Source organism: Myotis daubentonii, chromosome 13, assembly GCF_963259705.1.
Source record: "Myotis daubentonii chromosome 13, mMyoDau2.1, whole genome shotgun sequence".
NCBI classification, from domain to species: Eukaryota; Metazoa; Chordata; class Mammalia; order Chiroptera; family Vespertilionidae; genus Myotis; species Myotis daubentonii.
In genome coordinates this window covers 53,552,824-53,573,499 of record NC_081852.1, presented here as the reverse complement: position 1 = coordinate 53,573,499, position 20,676 = coordinate 53,552,824, and the positions used below count along the sequence as shown (strand labels likewise).

The following is a 20,676-nucleotide window of genomic DNA, read 5'->3' as shown; positions in this document are numbered from 1 at the left end:
GGAGAAATACCACTTTCTCTATAACTGAAGTTTCCTTAGCCACAGCACACAAAGCCCAACAGACTTTTCTACTTCAATATTTCTTCCCTGTGAACTTACTGCTGACACCGATCTTTTCTCAACTTTTACAAGACTCCCCCTAACAAATCATGGACAAAGAGCTGGAATTTAGACACACTCATAAAGTCTTGCTTTTTTTTAAAAATGGAAATATATAAACCTTTATTTATTTATTTATTTATTTATTTATTTATTTATTTATTTAATTTAATTTATATTGTTTAAAGTATTACATATAGTAATACATATGTCTTCTTTTTCCCCCACTGACCTCCCCCCAGCCACTCCCATTCCCTGGTACATGCCCTTACCCCCCCCCCCTAGTAAAGTCTTGCATTTTAGAAATAAGTCCCAGAAGAGAACTGTGTGTTAATACCATATTGTAAAATAACTTTCTCTCAAAAATTAAAAAGAAAGTCCAACCAACAAATGAACAAAAATTATAACTACCAAATCTAACAATCCCATAGCACGATGAGGAGTTGTTAGAATTGTTAGCAAGTCTGATAGAAATGAGGGCTCTCAGTGTCTAGGGCTCATCTGTGTACTAGCATGCCATCCGTCCTATAACTGGAGCCCCAGGATAACCCCTGGTGAGATTCACAAGCATGAAGGGGAGTGCTAGGATCTGAGCGGTGGGGCCAAACATGTGGAGAATGGCCTTGTGTTCTTTCCTTAAGGCTCTCATGTCTATGGAAGTATGAGGTGCTCGGGCACACAGTCAAGAGCATGGGTGCTGTTATTATATTGCCTGGGTTCAAATTCCAGTTCTAAGAGCTCTTTGGAGAAAACAACCAAACCAAGACTTGAGTAAGAATCGTAAAGGATGAGCTTGAGACATCTTAGGCCAGGAATCAACGAAGCTATTAAAAACCACCCAGGTCCTGTCAAAGGACATATGAGCAACACGATGGGGCTCCCAACTTCCAAAACAGGACTCCTGACTTCCAAAATAGGGAAATTCGAACGCCGAGAAGAATGAATGAAATAGATTAAACATACAAATATGCAAATCACCAGCTCTTAATATTACAAAGAAAATAATCTCATTGGCCAGTTTTAAAGATCACTGGGTCACCAATTCAGCATTCTGAAGATTGGTAAATAAAAGAATGAAATATTTGTTGTGCCCTTATGGGAGCATCGTAGCTAGTGAATGAAAGAGAAATGATTGAATTAGAAAAATCACCATTTTGCAATCCCTAATGAAAAATAGAGCACTGATAAATGACAGCTAAAATAATTATGTGACAGCCCTAGCCGGTTTGGCTGAGTGGATAGGATGTCGGCCTGTGGACTCAAGGGTCTCAGGTTCAATTCCGGTCAAGGGCACATGACTGAGTTGCGGGCTCAACCCCCAGAAGGGGGCATGCAGGAGGCAGCCGATCAATGATTCTTTCTCATCACTGATGTTTCTATCTCTCTCTCCCTCTCCCTTCCTCTCTGAAATCAATAGAAATATATTTTAAAAAATGAAAATAAAATAAAATAATGATGTGACAATTTGATTCTGTCCAGACCCATTATTAGCAGTGACTCTGAGCACGTTATTAAACCCCTGAGGCTCAGTCTCTTCACCTATGAGTTAGGGATATCAAGCATAGGCCTCATGTGCTTTTGTGGGGATACAATGCTTGTAGGTGCTATGAAATCAGTCTCTCTGAACTGAGCTCTTTCTCCAAATCAGGCCCAAGTGGTCTCACCCAGAGGAAAGGGGTTTTTTCACAACTGCATTTATAAATGTGGCTGTAAGTAGATGTGTGTAGGGAATGGGAGGCAATGGTGGAGGTGGACAAATTCTTAACAACATAGAGTCCCTACGAGCCCCAGCCAGGCCTGAGCCAGACAGCTCGTGCACCCCATGGTCAGCCCAGTAGAAGCAAGGCCAGTACCTTATCGTAGATCCTGTTGAGGAGTCGAGGCACCACGGGAAACAATGTGGGCTTCAGGGTCTTCATGTCATCGGGCAGCAACCGAATGTCTCCCTGGAAGAACCCAACTCTGGCTCCACACGAGTACACAACAATCTGAAACCAAAACCGAAGAAAAGGGCTCAGAGCCAAAGGACCCCTTCAGGTGGGGCCCGTCTTCCAGAGGCTGTCACAAGAGACTTGGCCGCTCGTGGTGCCTCTTAGTCTGTGGCACTAAGAAAAAACACCGCCAATGAAACGAACATAATCGCGAGACCGTCCTATGATTGTGAGACTGTCCCGAGTTCAGAAATGTGAAAAAGAAGATTCTTATTAGCCCTTGCTTGGTTGGCTCAGTGGAAAGAGCATCGGCCTGGGGACTGAAGGGTGCTGGGTTTCATTGTGGTCAAGGGCATGTACCTAGGCCTGATCCCCAGACCTGGTTGGAGCATGTGCGAAGGCAACCAATTGATGGATGTGTCTCTCTCACATCAGTGTTTCTCTCTCTCTCTCTCTCTCTCCCTCTCTCCCTTCCACTCTCTCTAAAAACCAATGGAAAAATATCCTCAGGTGAGGATTGAAAAAAACGATGTTTATTAGAATCAATATGTTATGAATCAGATATCAGCACTTTAGTCCAAGGAACTGGTTCTCTCCTTCATCACTTCATGCATCAACAGTATTTAAGAAATATTTAAGAATAGGGCTCACAGCCAAAGGATCACTTCACAGGGGATCAGAGAGAGGATTTCCCATTCCTACCACCACCTATGCTTTTGAAAGACCAGCATTGCTTTCAGTCCTCAAATCGGCCTCAGCCTGAGCAGCCCAGAGTCCACTCACAGAGGGGCAGCCCTCCTCCAGGGCACACCACCCTGAACAAGCCTGTCTTAGACACTCTGGACATCTCACCTGGATCAAATGCTTCTTCCCTGGCCCGCTGTGAGGAACTTCCTTTCCTCTAATCCTTGATCTTTTAAAATATTTGAACCAAAATAAAATTAAAAAGAAGAAAAACATATCTTATCCCAGGTCAGAATGACGGGAATACGGTAAGCTCCTGGCTCTGATCTCACTCGACTCACAGGTACCGTGTGAAGGCGGGAGCAAGCTGAGTCCCAGTGGACACACACAGACTTAGCAGAAGAAGGCATCACAGCGAGGTAGGGGAATGCCGGGATTTAGACTTAGCTGTGCCCATTCCCTGTCTATGCCCTTTACCTTAAAGAAAGGACTGTAAATTTTGGGAACCTGCCTTTGGAATAAAGGTGAGACTAAGCAAGTCAGGACTCCCTTCCCACATACCTGCTAGGGCCATGGGCACTCACCTGTACAACCCTCTCAAACATATGAGCCAAGGGGAGGTAGGATATGCTCACATCCTCAGGGGTGGGTGCAAAGCTTTCCTACAAATCACGAAGGGGGAGGAGACAAAATCAGATTAATGCCAACCTTCTTTTCCAAAGAGATTTAAGACCTACCCTTGTTAACTATAGTTAATAATACTCTATTGTATATTCGAAAGTTGCTGAGAGAGTTGATCTTAGAAGTTCTCGTCACAAGAACAAAGAATTTGTAACTATGTGCAGTGATGGATGTTAACTACACTTACTATGAGGATCATTTTGCAATACATATAAATATTAAATCATTATGTTGTATACCTGAAACTATTATAATGTTAGGCATCGTTACATCTCATTTAAACTTAAAAAATTTTTTAACTACTTCCTTCTATGAGTGCCCCATACAGTCGTGCAGGGGGTGCCCTGCAGAACTGGGAAAGGTGCCCTGGACTGCGCTGGGGTAGAGGTCTGCAGGGATCCTCAAAGACCACGGCTTGAAAATGCACAGCCCTCCACACAAAGATGCACATGTGTTTGTCCACACTCAGGCCCTTAACCTGTTTTGGTTTTTTTTCTTCTCTGCCTCCTCTCGCTTCAAGATTAAAATCTTATGACAGAGTCACATTCTAATGAGGACCTCTTTTTCAAGCTACCACTAACCTCCACACATCTGAGGAAAGCTGAAGCATTTGAAACAACATTTTGATGGGTTAGCATGGCTCCTTTGGGGTCACCTGTAGGAAACAAGAGGTGGAGAGAAAGACCCTTTATGTAGCAAATCGGTAACCCTTTGGCTTTGAAATAAGAAGTGACATTCAATTGGTTCTGTTCCAAAGAGGCAAGCGCTTCTCCTGTCACTGAGTCTTTGTACAAGAGGTAGATGACTGTTTGTGAATGGTTAATGCTCCCAGAGATTCTACTGCTGACAGCCTTCTGCCCTCACACAGGGAACAGCCATAGCTCAGATAGCAACACAGTAGAAAAGAAAAATCCAAGTAACCTCCCCGTCCCTTGTGTTGTTTTTATGTTGAAGACTTCAGATCTAACAATGTTACCTAGCTATCACCTTATAAACCGGGCAGATGGAATGGATATAACGATAGGTCATCATGGGCCACATGAAAAGCTATTAGGAGTTCTAATAGGTAGGTAGCTGCCAGGAGGAGGTGGGGTGCACAGTGATCTGTGTAGAACTATCACTGGGTTATCTTGATTGAATGGCCATTCTAGTGGTGTCAAATTGAGAGCATGGTGGGTTGGGGAGGAAGGTTGACTTTATGATGCCATCTGTAAGACCCCTGAAATTCATAGCATGCAAACTCCTCTCAGTATGTTCAAGGAAGTCTATCTACTTAGGCTTACAGTTTTCTATCTGGGTATCTGTACTCAAAAGCCTTAGGTGGTGAGCCCCTACCAGTGGTCAGTACTCAAGCCATGTTTTTGGCTGACCTGAGGTCTTGGCACAGCTTCATGGGCACTGACCTGTGGTCCCACTGGTAAAGCAGACGATGCCCAGGTCTTCTGGTTCAGGAGGCTGGAGGGGGAAGCACAAGGGCTTAGTCTACCATGAGCTTTGGAAGTTGAATAAGATTGATTCAAATTCAGGCAGAAGAAAACTTACCACGGGTTTTCTGAAATTCTCTTTGCCTAAATTCTACAAGAAAGAAAGACATAAGTTGAGTTGGATAGACTCATGACAAATACAGCCCTCTTCCTTTTCCATGAGAACAGATCTATGGGAACATCACCAAAATTTCATCTTGGGTCAGGCTCAGAAGCCCTATGGAAAAGCGTAAGGTCTAAATTAAAAACCTTAAGAGGGAAGAAAGACCCCAAATGTCTAAACTTCCACCATACTTTTAGGTTTAATCATCTAGGACCATTGCTAAATCTTTTTGAATAATATGTTTAGTTGACATTTCCAGGCTTACTACATACCAGTCACTTTCCTGAGCAGTTTATGCAATTATTAACTCAGTTAACTCTTTAACACCTCTGTGAGACAGAGATTACTTTATCCTTGTTTTACAGAAGGGGAAAGGGAGATACAGAATAACTTGCCCCAGGTCACTTAGTTCCAGGGTCGTATCCTTAACTACCACCAACCACTGCACTTATAAATCTTCCACTGAGAACTCTGTGCAGGCTGGCCACAGACTTTTCTCCTCCTCTGCCATGGTTTCTGAGTTTTCCTGAGGAAATTGTTCTCGAAGCTTCACAGCATGAGTCTAATTTACTCCTGTCCTGCCACCCCTGGGGAACGACAGCCTGCGCACTTGTTGGAGATGTCGGGCCAAGTAGAGGACACCAGATGCCCATGGCGTCAGGCCAGCCTTGGAGTTGTGAGTTGTGTTGCAGACCATTACCTCAGCATCCAAGAAGGATAAGAGCTCAACTCCGATCTTCTCCCCTCTCTGCTTCAGGTCATCCTCGAAGGGATTCATGAGGATGATCAGTTTCAGGCCTGGAGTGAGGCCCTTCTCCACGTTTTCCAGCAGGACTGATGCCTTTTGGGGTGTATCACAGATCACCATGGCAATATCAGCTGAAAGCAGAAACAGAGCCAGAGGTCATCTTCCTGCTCTGCCATGGACCTGATGCCTTGGGAGGAGGAAGGGGTTTTTGAATATTTCAAAGCAGTGGGTCCCCTAAAGGATATTAATTATGTCTGCACATCTGATGGTAATGCGTAAAACCTGAAACATTCCATTGATAACAACGAAGCTTAACTGAAGCAGAAGCAGAGTTCCCATGTGTGCTGCCAACTGAGTTCAGTCTCTAGAGAAGCCACAAAGTTCCTTCTGCTTGAGAACACAGATGACTCTCAAATCGCTTAGGTGTGGTCCTGTCAATGTGTTTTATTTGGGGGAGGCAGACTGGGGGTAGAAGGGAAAGGAAGGGGCAGATGGGATTGTAGCAGACAAGCATTTTATGATTTTAAATGTTAGCTTTTGCTTTGATGCTTGTTTACACAAATAGCAAACTCCTGATTGTGTCTAAAGTTCAAGTGGATCACCTTGCTTAATCTACTATTTCTGTGACAGAAAGTAACATCTTGGATATGTGGAAGGGCTGTTACTTGTCCATTGAACTTGTACTTGTTTGAAAATGGTAGTGTTTTCTACAGACTTAGTATAAACATTGGTCTATGCCGGTTAACTGTACTGACTTACACTGACAAGAATAGGAACTTAGACCGGAAGTTTCACAGTGATTACTCATCCACTCTGGCCTTGTCTCCATTGAGGCCAAAGTAAATAGCCTAGTCCTCTAAACTCCATTGTCATCCTATGTCACCTTAAAGCATTTCATTGACTCCTCTATCTGTGCCTATCCCTGCCTCATGGGCTTTTTGTAACTTCCCTGTAAATTCTATGTAGGCACTACAAGACAGCAAAGACGTGAGCATTTTTCTGGCCACAGCATCCCAAGTCTGCTAACAAAAGCAGATCTTGAGCCCTGATTAGTTTGGCTCAGTGGCTAGAGTGTCGGCCTGTGGCTGAAGAGTCCCAGGTTCGATTCCAGTCAAGGGCATGTACCTTGGTTGCGGGCACATCCCCAGTAGAGGGTGTGCAGGAGGCAGCTGATCAATGTTTCTCTCTCATGGATGTTTCTAACTCTCTATCCCTCTCCCTTCCTCTCTGTAAAAAATCAATAAAATATATTTTTTTAAAAAGCAGATCTTAAGGAATTATTCAGCTTTAAGAAAGAAGCAGTTGTAATGGAATAGCCGAATCTTACCCTTGTTGATAATGTATATGACGGCTTCTGCTCCCAAGGTATCATACAGGGGCACGGCTACCATGGAGTACGTGTAACAAGCTAACTCAGAGATGATCCACTGCATGGAGAGAAGGTCAAGTAAGGACAAGAGAGCACTTGGAAGAGGAAAAGTATTAACTTAGTCATTTAGCCAACAAATGATTTTGTGACTACTTTGCGTTTTTAAAAAAATCACCATGGGGCCTTAGGGACTATCACAGCTAATGCCTCAAAGGACAGTTAAATAAAGGAGATAAGAGGCACAGAGCTAACTAAAATACAAAGATGGGCCAGGATACAAAGGTAGAGTGTGATGAGTTCTGTCCATAGGAGCTATGGAAAGCATTAGGGAGCTTTAAGGAGGCAGAGGTCACTTTCAGGGGTGGGGTAAAGGGGATCAGGGGCTGCTTTGGGGAAAGTGATGAACATTGGGCAGGGGTTTGAAGGACTGGTACATTTTGGTTGTGGAGGGGGAGGCAGAGAATGCATTCAGGGAGTGAACAGAGGTGGGATAGCATGATGTCAATGTATACACACCAGGAAGCATGAAGAGGGAGAGAAAAGGAGTCTAGATGCCATGGGCTGAATTGAGCCCTAACCCCCAATGCCACTCATATTGTACCAAGTAAACCAAGGAGGTGATCAAGGGTAAATGAGTTCTAATCCAACATAGCTAGTGTCCTTCTAAGAGGAAGAGACATCAGGGATGACAGAAAAGGTCATGTGAGGACACAATGAGAAGGCAGCCAACTGCAAGCCAAAAAGAGAGGCCCCAGGAGAAACCAAACTGAATGACACCTCCATCTTGGACTTCCAGCCTCCAGAAGTGTGAGAAAATATAGTTCTGTTGTTTAAACCGTCAGTTTCTGGTATTTGTTATGACAGCCCTGGCGGGCTAATTCACTAGGTTTAGTTCCTCATGGAGGCTGGCTGTAACAAATTGATTCCAATCATCGTAATGTCTAAAATTGGCTTTCAATGGCCAGTCTCCATAGCAATGGATGCCTTGGTTTACTTGGTACAACATGCAAGTTCCAATTCTGATTTGAATACATCCTTTTCTAGAACAGCCTCAAACTCTTATCGGCCAGTACCTTTCAGCCGCCTCATTTTCATCATGCAACAAACAGGCTGCCTTAAAATGACTCTTAATAAGAGAAGTCCAGTCACCTAGCTTCGAGCACCACACATTCAAACAGGAATTAAGGAGGCCCAGAGCTGTAATTCTCTCAAGGGGAAAAATATTGAAAGAATATGAGATCTTTAAAAAGTTTTGGTAAGTCCTCAACAAGTGTCAGAGAGCTGGATTAGGGGTGGGTTTAAAGTCTTTAGGCTTAGCCCTGACTCATTTTCTTGAGTTAACTTCAATGTGGTTACCTCTGGCCTGTTTTGAGCAAAGATGCCAACAAATTGGTCTGGTGATGGCTTATATCCTTTATACAAGAGACAGGATCCCAGGTACTCTGCACGATCAGACACCTACAAAAGAGAGAAAAAGAAGGGGGGGGGGGGCGGGGAGCAGTCAAAACCCAAAGGAGACCATTAGCTTGGCTTATCGCATTAGCAAAAGAATCTATCCCAAACATGGGCCTCACTTACCTGCTTGTAGGACAGCCATCTGTAGGGCTGGTTTGGTTTTCTGTATCCCAAGCAAGGCCCATTGTCTAAAAACATAACATTAAAAGAAGATTAGTTACATTTGCAAATCCTTTGGACCAGAGAAGGTAAAAGGGAATTAGGAAGAGACAAACCACATATTGTAAATCTCGTTAGAATGTGAACTTCTCTTATGTGCCAAGGAAATTCAAAGGCAATAAGTAATCAGTTCTCAAAAGTAAACTACATTTGAAACATGTAGGAAATTCTAGAGAACAGAGTGGCTCAGTGTTGGAATATGTGACCCCCATGGTAACAGGCATGAATATGGACTAGCCCACATAACGTGAACAAGTAAAAGTCCACAAGTAAACAAAGCCTGAACGGGATAATCTTGAATTGATCTTCCCTATAATTCAAAAATGTATGCTCAGACAAATATAGAAAAAAATCAAAATATGAGCTGTTAATGTCACATAACTACCATTACTAACAGTAATATTATTTTCATAGTTCCTTTGCATATTCTATAAAGTTATGATGTGTGTGTGCATGTGTGTATGTATGTGTGCATTTATCCTGCTTCCTTTCTCTGTTTGATATAAACATTACCATGTCATTACTTATTCTCTGTAGAGATTTTAGTGGCCTTATTTTGGCCAACTGACGAAGGGTTCTACTGTAGTTTACTTCTCTCATTGTGGTTACTAAGATCATTTTCAAGTTTGACACCTTAAATAAGCCAATGGAAAATATTTTCAAATTAATCATTTCAAATTTAGCGCATTTTCTTAGAACAGAGTTCCCAAAATGAAATGACTGAGTTGGGAGCTGAGGGAGGTTGGAATGGCTCAGGTTTTTTATATGTAGCACCACATTGTGACAATTTTTTTTTCCCCACCCGCAACATTTCAAGTCATAGACACTAAATAGTACCTTTTGAAACATGTCTTGTGGTTTGATAGGTTTAAAAAAATTAAGAATTTAGTCTACAGTTCTTTAACAGCGAGTAAAGTGGGACCTTTCCCTTGTTTGTTGAACTTTGTTGCCTCTCATCTGTTCATGTACTTTGCCTGTTTACAGGAGAGTGTCTCCTGAAAGGTTGAGGCTCAGTCACAGGAGCCACGGAAGTTGATATGAGGCTAAGGAACATGCCTAACTGGCTGAAAGGCCGAAATGAGACCAAGTTATAAATAGAAAAGTACACGGGAGGGGAATTGGACACAGTGGCTCTAGCCAAATTGCTGAGAGAGAATCAGGTCTTGACAAAAGGAAGCATTCAGAGAGAGTGTTACTAGGAATCCAGAGGTAAATACGTAAACTTCCAGACTAAGTGACAGAGGAAAAAGGAAAGAAAGCAGGAAAGAGATAGCTGCTCTGATTAGAAAGATATAAAAAGAAGTGAAGAGACTGTCCACAGGAAGTGTTAGTACTTTTTCTTCCTGCTGAAACAGCTGCAGAAAAGCTCAAGAAGTCAAGTCCCAGACTGTAATTTTCCATGAAACCGGGTAAGTCTTGTGCTGTTAGGTGCTCAGCCCAGAGTGTGTGCCTCGATGGCCTACCGATGAGATTGCACAGACATGAATTACTAGGGACAGCTACCATTGACGGAACGCTTACTCCATGCTAGGCACATTCGCTCACTTGGTCTTTGCAACTATTGTTATCCCCAGAGGTGGCAATATCTGAGAGTCAGAAGGGCCTGGGATAGCTTCTTCAAGCTCACTCAGTAGGTGGCAGAGCTGATGAGTGTGGAAAAAAACCACCCTGCATCGCCTTGTCACTTCCCTATAGGTGAACATTCTAGCAGAGGCCCATGGCTGAGGAACAAGTCAAATAATTGGCCCAAAGGGACACCAACTGAGGTCTCATTAAACTCTATGTCCTAATCAGCTTCAGTCTAATTAGCCCAAGTCCTAATCAGGCAATAGCCTAGCCTGTGGTTAACTTCCTCAACTCAGATCTCGCTTGTGTTTTAAGGTGTGGCTATCTAGAAAGAGTCCACCCATTAACAACTGGGCAAAATCACTGGCCTGAACTGGTTAGAGTTGAAACTCCAGCATGCAAACCCCTCCCCTCAACCAAGCATTATTAAAAATTCAGATTCTTAGGCCTCACTATCGGGAATTCTGATTCAGTTTAACAAGGTGGAGCCAGAGGACTTCATTTTAAACATTATTCACAGGCGATTCTCGACAAAGACCATCTACTCTGGGTAGAGGTGAAAAGATGTATTCAACCCCAGTAGGGATCAGAGGTGTCATTTTTCTGTGGAAACAGCCAGGCCAGGTTGCTCCGGTCTGCTGACAGGAGGTGCCATTTTAACTTTATCTGTTTGGTTTTAATTTTGTATTGAAAAAAATATCTAAATGAAGTATCTTATGCAACATTTTCTAGTTCTGTCACCTTCAGAATGTTCCTGAACCTTCAAGTCTCTGGTCTTTTATTTTAAAAAGTGAGGAAGGTAGTAACTAATCCTTGAAGTTTAGGGAAGAGTAGTAGGTATTATATGAGCAGTGCCTATTGCATAATTAGCACTTGACAGGAGCTGACTATTAAACATCATAGTCATAGCTAAAGGCAGAAGAGAAGGGAGGGATAAGAAGTCACATAGACAAATCTATGCTTGGACAGAATGTCACCTCAAAGAAAAAAGATCTAGGGAGGTCTATAAGCCAATAGGTTTTGAAAGGAAACCAGTGCACCTAGCATTGTGTGCAATGATAAAAGATGTAAGTACTGAGGCTTGATACATTCCAAGCGAACCTACTAAAGCCCATGTGGCCCTCTTTCTAAGAAAGTTCAAAAGATAATTGCCTCCTGTGATACCAAGAGTAGCAGCCTGGGGCCGTAGTGTGGTATTGGGGTCAGGACAAGGTAAGAAGTCAGGAGGCCTAAATGCTAATTCTGGCTGAGATCCTGCATCTGGAGAATTGCATTTATGAAGAGCACATTCCTAAACAACTATGTACTAACGTACTAGTGAGTTCATAAAAATACTTTCATGCATATTATTGCTGACTGTGTAACAACAACTTGCAGGGAAGTTCTTGTGTTGTGAGGGACAGATTCAGAGCGGCAAAGTGGGTTGCACAAGGTCACACAGCTAGAGATGGAAGGACTGGATTTCAAACCCAAGGCTGCCCTGCATTGCTTCCCGATATTGTGATTTTTCTAATTCCTGCCTCCATTCCAACACTGGTAATGTGCCCTGCATTTCATATGTAGGGATTCTACCCAGACCACAATTAGGTGTTTAGAAGAGAGACAGGGAAGCAGTTAGAGAACAACACCCCAATCTGAGTCTTCTCACAAGTCAGGTGAGACTGCCAGGCTTACCAGACACAGCAAGTCCTCTTTTAAAAACTTCATACATCGTCTTGGCATCTGAGAAGTAGTAGCTTAGGAGTTCATTGCTCTTCTCGCGAGCATTCTTCCGTGCTCCTCCCTAAGACGTAAGACCACATTTAGGGCAAGCCGAGTCTCTCACCACCCTTTCCAAACCCTTATGAATTGAATAGAAGGGAATGTAAACACTGACCATTGAGGTTACAGGGACCCTCCCCTCCCATCCTATTCAATCAATCAAGTCTTTAATCTCAAAACTGAAGTCTCCACATCATAGAAACCCAGAGACTATCACAGTTATTTTTTGAGCCATCTCCCACCACCCTTCTAGAACACACACACACACACACACACACACACACACACACACACACACATAACACACATGAGAAATGATAATATAGGTTTTCTTGTTTGGTTTTTGCTTTGTTTTACCTTATATCTCCCCAGGAAAACATAGCACTATTGAGTGTCTGTTACAGAGAACTTCTACCTTAGGTCACAGCATTAAGAGTCCCTAGTTTTGATCCTACAACCTCTCTTGGACATGATCTATATAATATTATGTTTTATCCTTTAAAAATTCATACCAAGTTTAGACATCTATGAAATTCATACTGTGTTCTAGACACTAGAGATGCAACGTAAGGTAAGACAAAACTGCTGACATGAGCACCTCATAAGTGAAAGCTTTTGGAGTGTGGGGGTAAGAAGGGAAAACACACACAAATATAATACTGGGATGTACATGCTGAAATAAAATATATTTGGGAAACTAATGAAGACACCCATTCTGTATTAAGTAAAAAAGCTAGAGAGAAGAAGTGATATTTCAATGGAAACTTTAAAGATAAACAAGCATTGAACAAGAAGATGTGGATTGGTCAAGGGGAGAGAAGGATGATTCAGAGTGAAGGAGCAGCCCGAACCAAAGCACAAGGGCAAGAAAACACATTGCAGAGCCTGGTGGGCAGCCAGAGAACAAGGTATTCGAGAAAGAGGGAGTGGCTAGGGATGTGCTTAGAAATGTCAGCTGGAACTCCAGGGCGTCATGTGGATCTTGGAGCTGCACTGGAGTTACAAACATGGTCCAACCCTCATGAAAGTTAGTCTAGAGAGAAACAGGCATCAATTACATATGCACAAAAAAGGGGCCATTCAAGTGCAGGCTAACACATGAACTCTGAATTGTCTGGAGCATTGGAGAAGATTTCTACGAGATGTCGCATTAAGTCAAGAGATTAAAAAAAAGTTTTTTGTCTAGTAAAGGAAGACAGGGTCTTGCCATCTGTTTTCAGAGATGGGCTGAGGAAGAAGGAACAATGAAAAGTGATTTGGATTCAACTTTAGGCAACTGGATAAGAAGAGATGCATTTAACTACGATGGAGCAGGAAGGGAAACAGGAAAGGTTATGGTGTGTGTGTGTGTGTGTGTGTGTGTGTGTGTGTGTGTGTGTGTGTGTGTTTAGGGAGATGATATGCAATAAAGAGACTCATTGACCTTGAGGTACTTGAGTGTCACTGAGGTGGACTGGAACTCAGGGGAAAGGTCAGAACTTGAAAGTCAGATTTGGGTGTCATAGCCTTTTAGGTATAGTTCCAAGTCATAGGAGAGGGAGGATTTTCTCAGATGTGAGGAATTAAAGCAGGGAATGGCAGACTCTGGTCTGAACTCACATCTGGCCTGAACCTGCTTTTACAAATAAAGTTTTATTGGAACAGAGCCATGTTCATTCAATTACATATTGTCTGATGCTTTCACACAACAACAGAGTTGAATAGTTGCAACAGAGCCCATATGGCCTGCAAAGCCTGAACTGTCTGGCCTTCACAGAACATGCTTGCCGACCCCTGCTTCAGAGGAATGAAGAGATGGTGATGCTGAAACTCTAGGCTGAGAAGAGGAAAAAACCTCAGAGGCAAAGAAAGGCTGTCTTGGAATTAGAAAGAAATTTCGTTGAAGGTTATGAAAGGCAAAAAGAGAAGTTGTAAAAAGAAGTCCCAAATCAATTGAGAGGAAGGTCGAAGGAGAAACCATTGAATTTGGAAGTTAGATTATGAGTGACCCAGAGAAGTTTGGGGAGATGGTAGTAGTAAAGGTCTGACATCAGTGGGTTGAAGCTTAAATGAGGAAATCAACAGACTACTCTTAAAGAACTCTGGTGGAAAAAGGAAGGAGTGGAAAGAGATGGTAGCCTGAAGCAGCAGGATCAGTGGGAGAGGACATTCATGTAAATGCACCAGAATAAAAGGGAACGTGGTGGGCAGTGCAGTTAACTCTGAATAAGAGTCTCACATAGAGGAAAGAAGTTCAATAAAATATCAGAAGGGGGTTAGCTTTACAAAGGAATGGGAATGCTTTCTTTCTCTGAAAAGGGTTGAAGACGAAAAATGACGAAGAGAACATTCTTAGAGCTTTCCCTTTGCTCAGTGATAGAAGAAGCTGTATGATTTGCTGAAAGTTGGGGGAATTGAAGGGAAAGGTTCAACTTCTGCCTGTTTTAAGAATGAATATTAACTCAAAGCTGGAATTTAACTAAATAACTCACATTCCATTTTCAGACATTGGGTATCTCAATGAAAATATTCTCCTAACCCCAAAGTCCTGACTCTGTCATCTAGATCAGCCATTTTAAACCTTTTCATCTCATGGCACACATAAACTAATTACTAAAAAATATATTTTTGGCTGATTTGACAAAAAAATAGGTATAATATTGATTCATTCACACTGGATGGCTATTGTTGTGTTGGCTGTTGTCATTTTTTTTATATTTGACAATCTAAGGGAAAAGGGGTCAGTGCCACTGACTAAACAATCTGGTATGGTGTATAAAAAAAATTCTTGCACCACACCAGTTCAAAATCACTGCTCTAGATCTAACGTTGGCAAACTTTTACATTAAAAGGATAGATAGTAAATAGGCTTTGTGGAACACATGATCTATTCCTTGTTTTAGTTTTTACATATCCCTTTAAAAATGTAAAAACCATTCTTATCTTGCTAGGCCCATTTGAAAAAGGGTGGATTTTCCTTGTGGGTTGTAGTTTGACAGCCCCGATCTGGATTACTGGTGTCTTAAGACCTAGCTGAGTTTTCCTTTTTATTATGAAGGAAAATGTGTCATTAGTAGAAGTTTAAATGTTGACTACTAACCTAAAAGGATTACTTTCCCATGTGACACCCTACCCACTTCATGAGTTATACCAATGTCTTGAGTTACACACAGTTTGGGTTTGATCAATGTTGATACACTGAAAGGTGATAGGTAAGTTAGTTACCTCGATTCCCAGGGACTGGTGGTTCAGATCAACCGCAGGCAGAACTGGGCGAGGTCTGTTGACGAGCCATAGGAAGATGGCGACTCCAAAAGTCAGGAGGCAGATCAGTGCCGGGGTTGGAAGTGGGGAAAACAAGAAGTTAAAGATACAAAACATCTTTGCGAATAGCAGCAGGAAATGCAGGCCTAAAAAAAAGAGAGAAAGAAACAAAAAGTTAGAGGAAATGGCTGTATCTTTTTACTCAGTCCTTCTAGGTTTATAGAAGGACACACACACACACACACACACACGGGCACACACACACACACACACACACACACGGCTTCTACTCCTCCAAAAAGCCAGGGTTGGACCTCTCTAGTAGCAGAATTTATTTTTCGCTTTGCACTGTTTCCCTTAGCAATGTTGAAGATAATAGAATGTGTTCTACTGTACCCAGCTCCTACTTGACTGTCCTCCCACAAGGTGGAAAGGATCAAAGGAAACAAGTTAATCATTTCCCAGACAATTTTGAGGAATGAGTCTCCCTTTATTTCTGGCCCACAGAGCCTAGAAGCAGCCTTCTGGACCCAACATAAGCTGGCAGTCAGAGGATAGTGCTTCAGAGAGCTTCCCTTTGCCCAGGCAGGCGAGGGTCAAGAAGGCCCCTTCCGGCTGGATGTCTCTAGTATGAACCAAATGGCAGAGGAAACCTCTGTAGAGGTGAAACCACAGATTTTAGAAATCAAGAGCTCCGCATGAAGGGCATTTCCTGCTGGCCCGATATGCCTTGCTCACTGTTTTCTGTCTTTTTAAAGCATCAGGAGGGGCTTACTAGATCCAACGTACTGTCCTCTGAGGATTCTGGGGGAAACATTTTTTTTATTGGAGGCCGCATGATCAGGTAGGCAGAAAGGGCGCTGGAAAATGGGCCTGGCACATGGTGGCAGGTGAGCCCGGGAGATTTGGGCCAGGAAGAGATCTCCAGAAACCAAGAGCAGCAAAGCCTTCTTCCAACACATCTTTTATTGTCACTCCCAGCCAAGAGGAACAGCTTGAAACTACGCTAATAGACGGGACTAAAGTCTGGGCAGGTCCTAGGAACCAACTCCTGCCTCAGAGCTTTCACACTGATGAGAATAGTAACGCAGCAAACACAGGCGCACTGACTTGATGCCAAGCCCTGGGCTTGTAAGGGAATGAAAGGCGCTGGACTCCACCTAGTTCAAGCCTTTCTTGTTCCCTGGCCTTCCCACTAAAAGCTCCTGCTTTGTCTTGCATATAGATATGGTAATCATCAGAGGAATTCTGCTTGGAGCTTGACATTTATGAAAACAGCTCCTCTCATTTCCCCTCCCTTGACATAAAAGAAGCCTGAACTCTGCACTTTCTTAAGATGGATTTGAGGAACCACCAGGTCTCCCATCTTCTCAGTTGGTGCCTTCTTATCAATCAAACTTTCCTCACCCTGAACTCTGATGTTCTGAATTTTGATGGTTCGAAGTGTTGGACCCACGGATTTTGGACCAATAACAGGATAAGTTGTTTGCATGAATTACCTAATTTAATCTGACCAATGTCCTAAAGTAGCATTTTTACAGACAACAATATAGAAGCTCCCAGGGGTAAAGTGACTTATCCAAGTTCATTTACCATTTTCATTGCTGCTTCCCCATTAAAATCTATAAAACCACAACTCTCGGGTAGAACTCCCAAGTTCAAGGAGACTGATTTGTCTGGCAGCTTACAGGTGACAGCAAAGGACGTTCAGAATTTGCATTCCTCAAAGTTTACTTCAATGCCCTATGAAACAGTATCTCACAGATGAGGCCAAACATTCACTTTTCAAATCACAAGAGCAAGGCAAGTCCAATAAAACATTTTATCAGATCAAGATAATCATTGCCCTTTGAACCATGGGGCAGCTGCCATTAGCTGTCATCCAAAACGTTTTCTATCAAGGAACACACTCACTCTGTGCTAACTAAGGCTGTAAAACTTAGGAATTTGGTGTGGGAGTAAGAACAGTCCCAAGAAACCCTGAGTCACTCATCATTTATCTGCCCCCTGATTGGTTATCACCTGAGTTTGGAGTAGTCCCTCTCCATTTTATGGAGGAAAAATGAACTTCCAGAGACTGGGATGACAGTCTCCGACTCCTTGGGTTCTTCCACATTGTGTGTAGGGGAAGGAAAAGACAACAAAGCAAGAACAAAAGCAAGGCCCCACAGGTGCTACCTTATGTAACAATAGGTGCTATTGTGACTACCTGCCAGGATTCTGAGAGCAGGGATTTCTTGAATCCAGCCTTACCTGGACTTGTGTGCTGAGAGGCTCTCCAGGAGGTAGCACCTGTTCCAGAGCCAGCCATACAGAACACGATTCTAAGGCCGGCCACCCCAACCGAGACCGGCGCAGACGGGAGGGTTATGAAATTGACAGAGCAGAAAGCAGTGCCAAAGGGAGGAGAAGCCTGCTCTGCCTTCGCCCATCCTGCCCACCGTCAGCCCCTCCCCTCAGCCTGGGACATTGCCACCAGTCCGGTAGTGTCTTATGCTCCCGGATCTCTCTGCCCCAATGCCCCTGTCCAATTAAGAGGTTCTTACCTGCACGCCCCCTTCTCAGCTATGAGAACACATTGTTGCACTGAGGACTTTGCCCTCTTCCTACAGATGGCAGATTCAGTGGGAGACTTGGCAAACAACGGCTTTAAAAGAGGGTCTAAAGGTGAAATTTATGTTCAGCTGTGGCGGTATGGGGTGGGGGAGGGAGGGCCAATAGCCTGGCAGGTAGCATAAAGGGAGGGGAGAGAGAAGGGGGACAGGGAGAAAGAGAGAAAAGGGGAGAGGGAGAGAGGGAAAGGGACAGAGGGAGAGGGAGAGAGAGAGAGAGAGAGAGAGAGAGAGAGAGGTAGTATCTGCTGTCAACCTTGACTGATGGTTATCATGTAGTAATATCAGCTTGAGGTCACCAGATGGTCAGATTTTTTTTTTCTCCCTAGTAAACCTGTAACACTGGATTTTTATGAAACCTCCATTTTAACTCTTGGCTCAAATGATAAGTGTCTGGTTTAGGATTAACAAAAACACATTTGGTTTAACCTGGACTGTGGTCCGCCAATGAGCACTTCTGTTAGACATTCCAGTCATACTGCCCATGAATGGAATGAGACTGACCACTTCCTCACAAACAGGGGAGGTGTTATGAATGCCAAGACCGGCTTTAGGAGAACAGCAGCACCTTGCCTGCACTGGATGTCGGAAGCCATTGAAGGATGTCTCTGTGTAGCACCTGTAATATTGTGCCTTCCTATTACTGACCTAGTATCCAATTCAAACAGGATCGGCTCAGACTTTCAGCCAGTCTCTCCCTGCCTCCCCACATTTTTAAAAGTTGAGGTAGAATTTGAGCAACACAGGATTAATCATTTTTAAATGTACAATTTAGGGACATTTAGTTCATTCATAACTACCATCACCCCATTAGAGATGTACAACCATCACCTCTAATAAACCCCAAAATATTGTTATCACTCCAGAAATGACATCCTGTAACACATTAAGCATTCACTCCCCATTCTCTTCTCCTCCCAGACCTCAGGAACCTCAAATTTACTTTCTGCTTTTATTGATTGGCTAATTCTGAATATTTCATAGAAATGGCATTATATAATATGTGACTCTGTGTGTGTGATTTCTTTTACTCAGTATAATATTTTCAAGATTTATCCATGTTACACACTGACAGACTTCAGAGAGGAGGAAGGTGGGGGAATTGGAAGAGATTAACCAAAGAACATATACGCATATATGCATAGCCCGTGGACACCGACAGTTATGTGGTCAAAGCGTGGGGTGTAGGGGTTGGGTAGAGGTAGGCAAAGGAGGACATCTGTAATAGTGTCAACAATAAAAAAAATATTTATCCGTGTTATGTATCAGTTCTTCATCCCTTCGTATGGCTGCTAAATTAGCCCATCTTTTCATTTGTTTATTGGCCATTTGCATTTCTTTTGTAAAGAAATGTCTATTCCAGTCCTTTGCCGATATTTTAAAATTGGTTGTCTTTTTGGTTTTGGGTTGAAAGAGACCTTTATGATTCACTAATATTTTCCCCCATTCTGTGGTCTTTTCACTATCTTGATAGACTTCTTTTTAATGCACTGAACACATGTTTTTAACCTTGTAATGCTACCCACCGCTAGGGAGGATTTGTGCCCCTGTCATGTAACTCTCACTATAATTGGGAGAAACAGAGGGCCTGAGAGAAGGTAAGACCTTCAGGTTGGGTTACGCCATCCTGACTGGGAAGCTCGGGTAACCATCCCAACCTTTAGAAATTGTTAACACATATGTGCTCAAATGAATGAGGGAAAAGCCACCATTGCTTGCGTCGTGTGCCCTGTGTCATTCAAATTACAATTCTGTTTTGGTCACTTCACAGAATGCCCTGCAAGGAATTGGTGAGATAGCATTTCCTCTTCCCTTTCGGTCACTCCTAGTTGGGAAAGTGTGGGTAGGGAGCAGTGCAATAGTGGTAAAGAAAAGAGGAAAGAGAGTTGTGTTTTGCTCTATCTTAGAGTTCCTGTTCCAAGTTATCTGAAGGTGGTGAAGCAAGCCACAGTGCGTGTTAGGAAGGTCCCAAGTGGAAAGCTTCCTTCACTCTGATGTGGTCACAGTGACATGCCTCGGACCCACACCCCTGGATGCCAATTTGCCGCCAGCCATTCCCCTTGATTCACTCCAGAGCCTTCCGTTGTCCGGTAGTATGGATGGCCATAGCCATGTCGCTCATCTTCTGGCACTATCCTGTTTAATTCCCGAGCTAGCTGAAAGACCCCTGAGCAAGCTCCCAAGGCCAGCCTTGGTGTCTAGGTTATGATCATCTCATATTCAGCTTTGGGTTTTTCTTCTTTGTGGATTTAGAACAGTATTTCTTCATTACATCTAATTTTCTTTGAATGAAATCCCTAAATGGCCCCTTCTACCCTAACATTCCAATTTTGATCAACCATAAGTTCATTTCTACCTTAGAGTTTCTGTATTTACTCTTCCCTTGGCCTGGAGCACTGTTCCCCAGATCTGCAATGGTTACATAGGCTTATAGGTCTGGTCTCAACTCAAATGCCACTTCCTCAGAGGTTTGCTCTGATCACCCTATTAAATATTGCTCTTTTTACCCCAGTCACTACCGTGAACCTTGCTCTCTCTTTTCCGTGACACCATTCGCTCTCCAAAATAGTCCTGGACCCTTATTATCTATTGACCCTACGGAACTGATGTTCTAATTGGAACAAGGATTCTTCTTCTGCTCACTTCAGTGCCTCCAGTGCCTGCACTGTGCTTGGCACACAACACAGTAAACTTTCAATGAGTGGTTGCTAAATAAATGAC

At 43.1% G+C, this 20,676-nt stretch overlaps 1 protein-coding gene across 3 annotated transcripts in view; it reads right to left on the bottom strand.

Annotated features, from left to right (window-relative positions):
• The window catches only part of ACSL5 (acyl-CoA synthetase long chain family member 5), a 40,440-nt gene that overhangs the window by 7,653 nt on the left and 12,111 nt on the right, over positions 1 to 20,676 (bottom strand). For 2 of the 3 annotated variants that reach the window (XM_059661384.1, XM_059661383.1), the window contains exons 2-12: positions 15,305 to 15,489; positions 12,014 to 12,122; positions 8,678 to 8,742; positions 8,456 to 8,557; positions 7,058 to 7,157; positions 5,683 to 5,861; positions 4,938 to 4,970; positions 4,799 to 4,850; positions 3,977 to 4,050; positions 3,299 to 3,376; positions 1,953 to 2,087 (exon numbers count right to left, since the gene is read on the bottom strand). In XM_059661384.1, coding sequence (XP_059517367.1) covers positions 1,953 to 2,087; positions 3,299 to 3,376; positions 3,977 to 4,050; positions 4,799 to 4,850; positions 4,938 to 4,970; positions 5,683 to 5,861; positions 7,058 to 7,157; positions 8,456 to 8,557; positions 8,678 to 8,742; positions 12,014 to 12,122; positions 15,305 to 15,460 — 1,083 coding nt within the window. In that variant the 5' untranslated portion in view covers positions 15,461 to 15,489. Of the gene's footprint in view, positions 1 to 1,952; positions 2,088 to 3,298; positions 3,377 to 3,976; positions 4,051 to 4,798; positions 4,851 to 4,937; positions 4,971 to 5,682; positions 5,862 to 7,057; positions 7,158 to 8,455; positions 8,558 to 8,677; positions 8,743 to 12,013; positions 12,123 to 15,304; positions 15,490 to 16,984; positions 16,995 to 20,676 lie in introns of those variants that run through there. The other variant, XM_059661385.1, reaches the window with a different exon arrangement.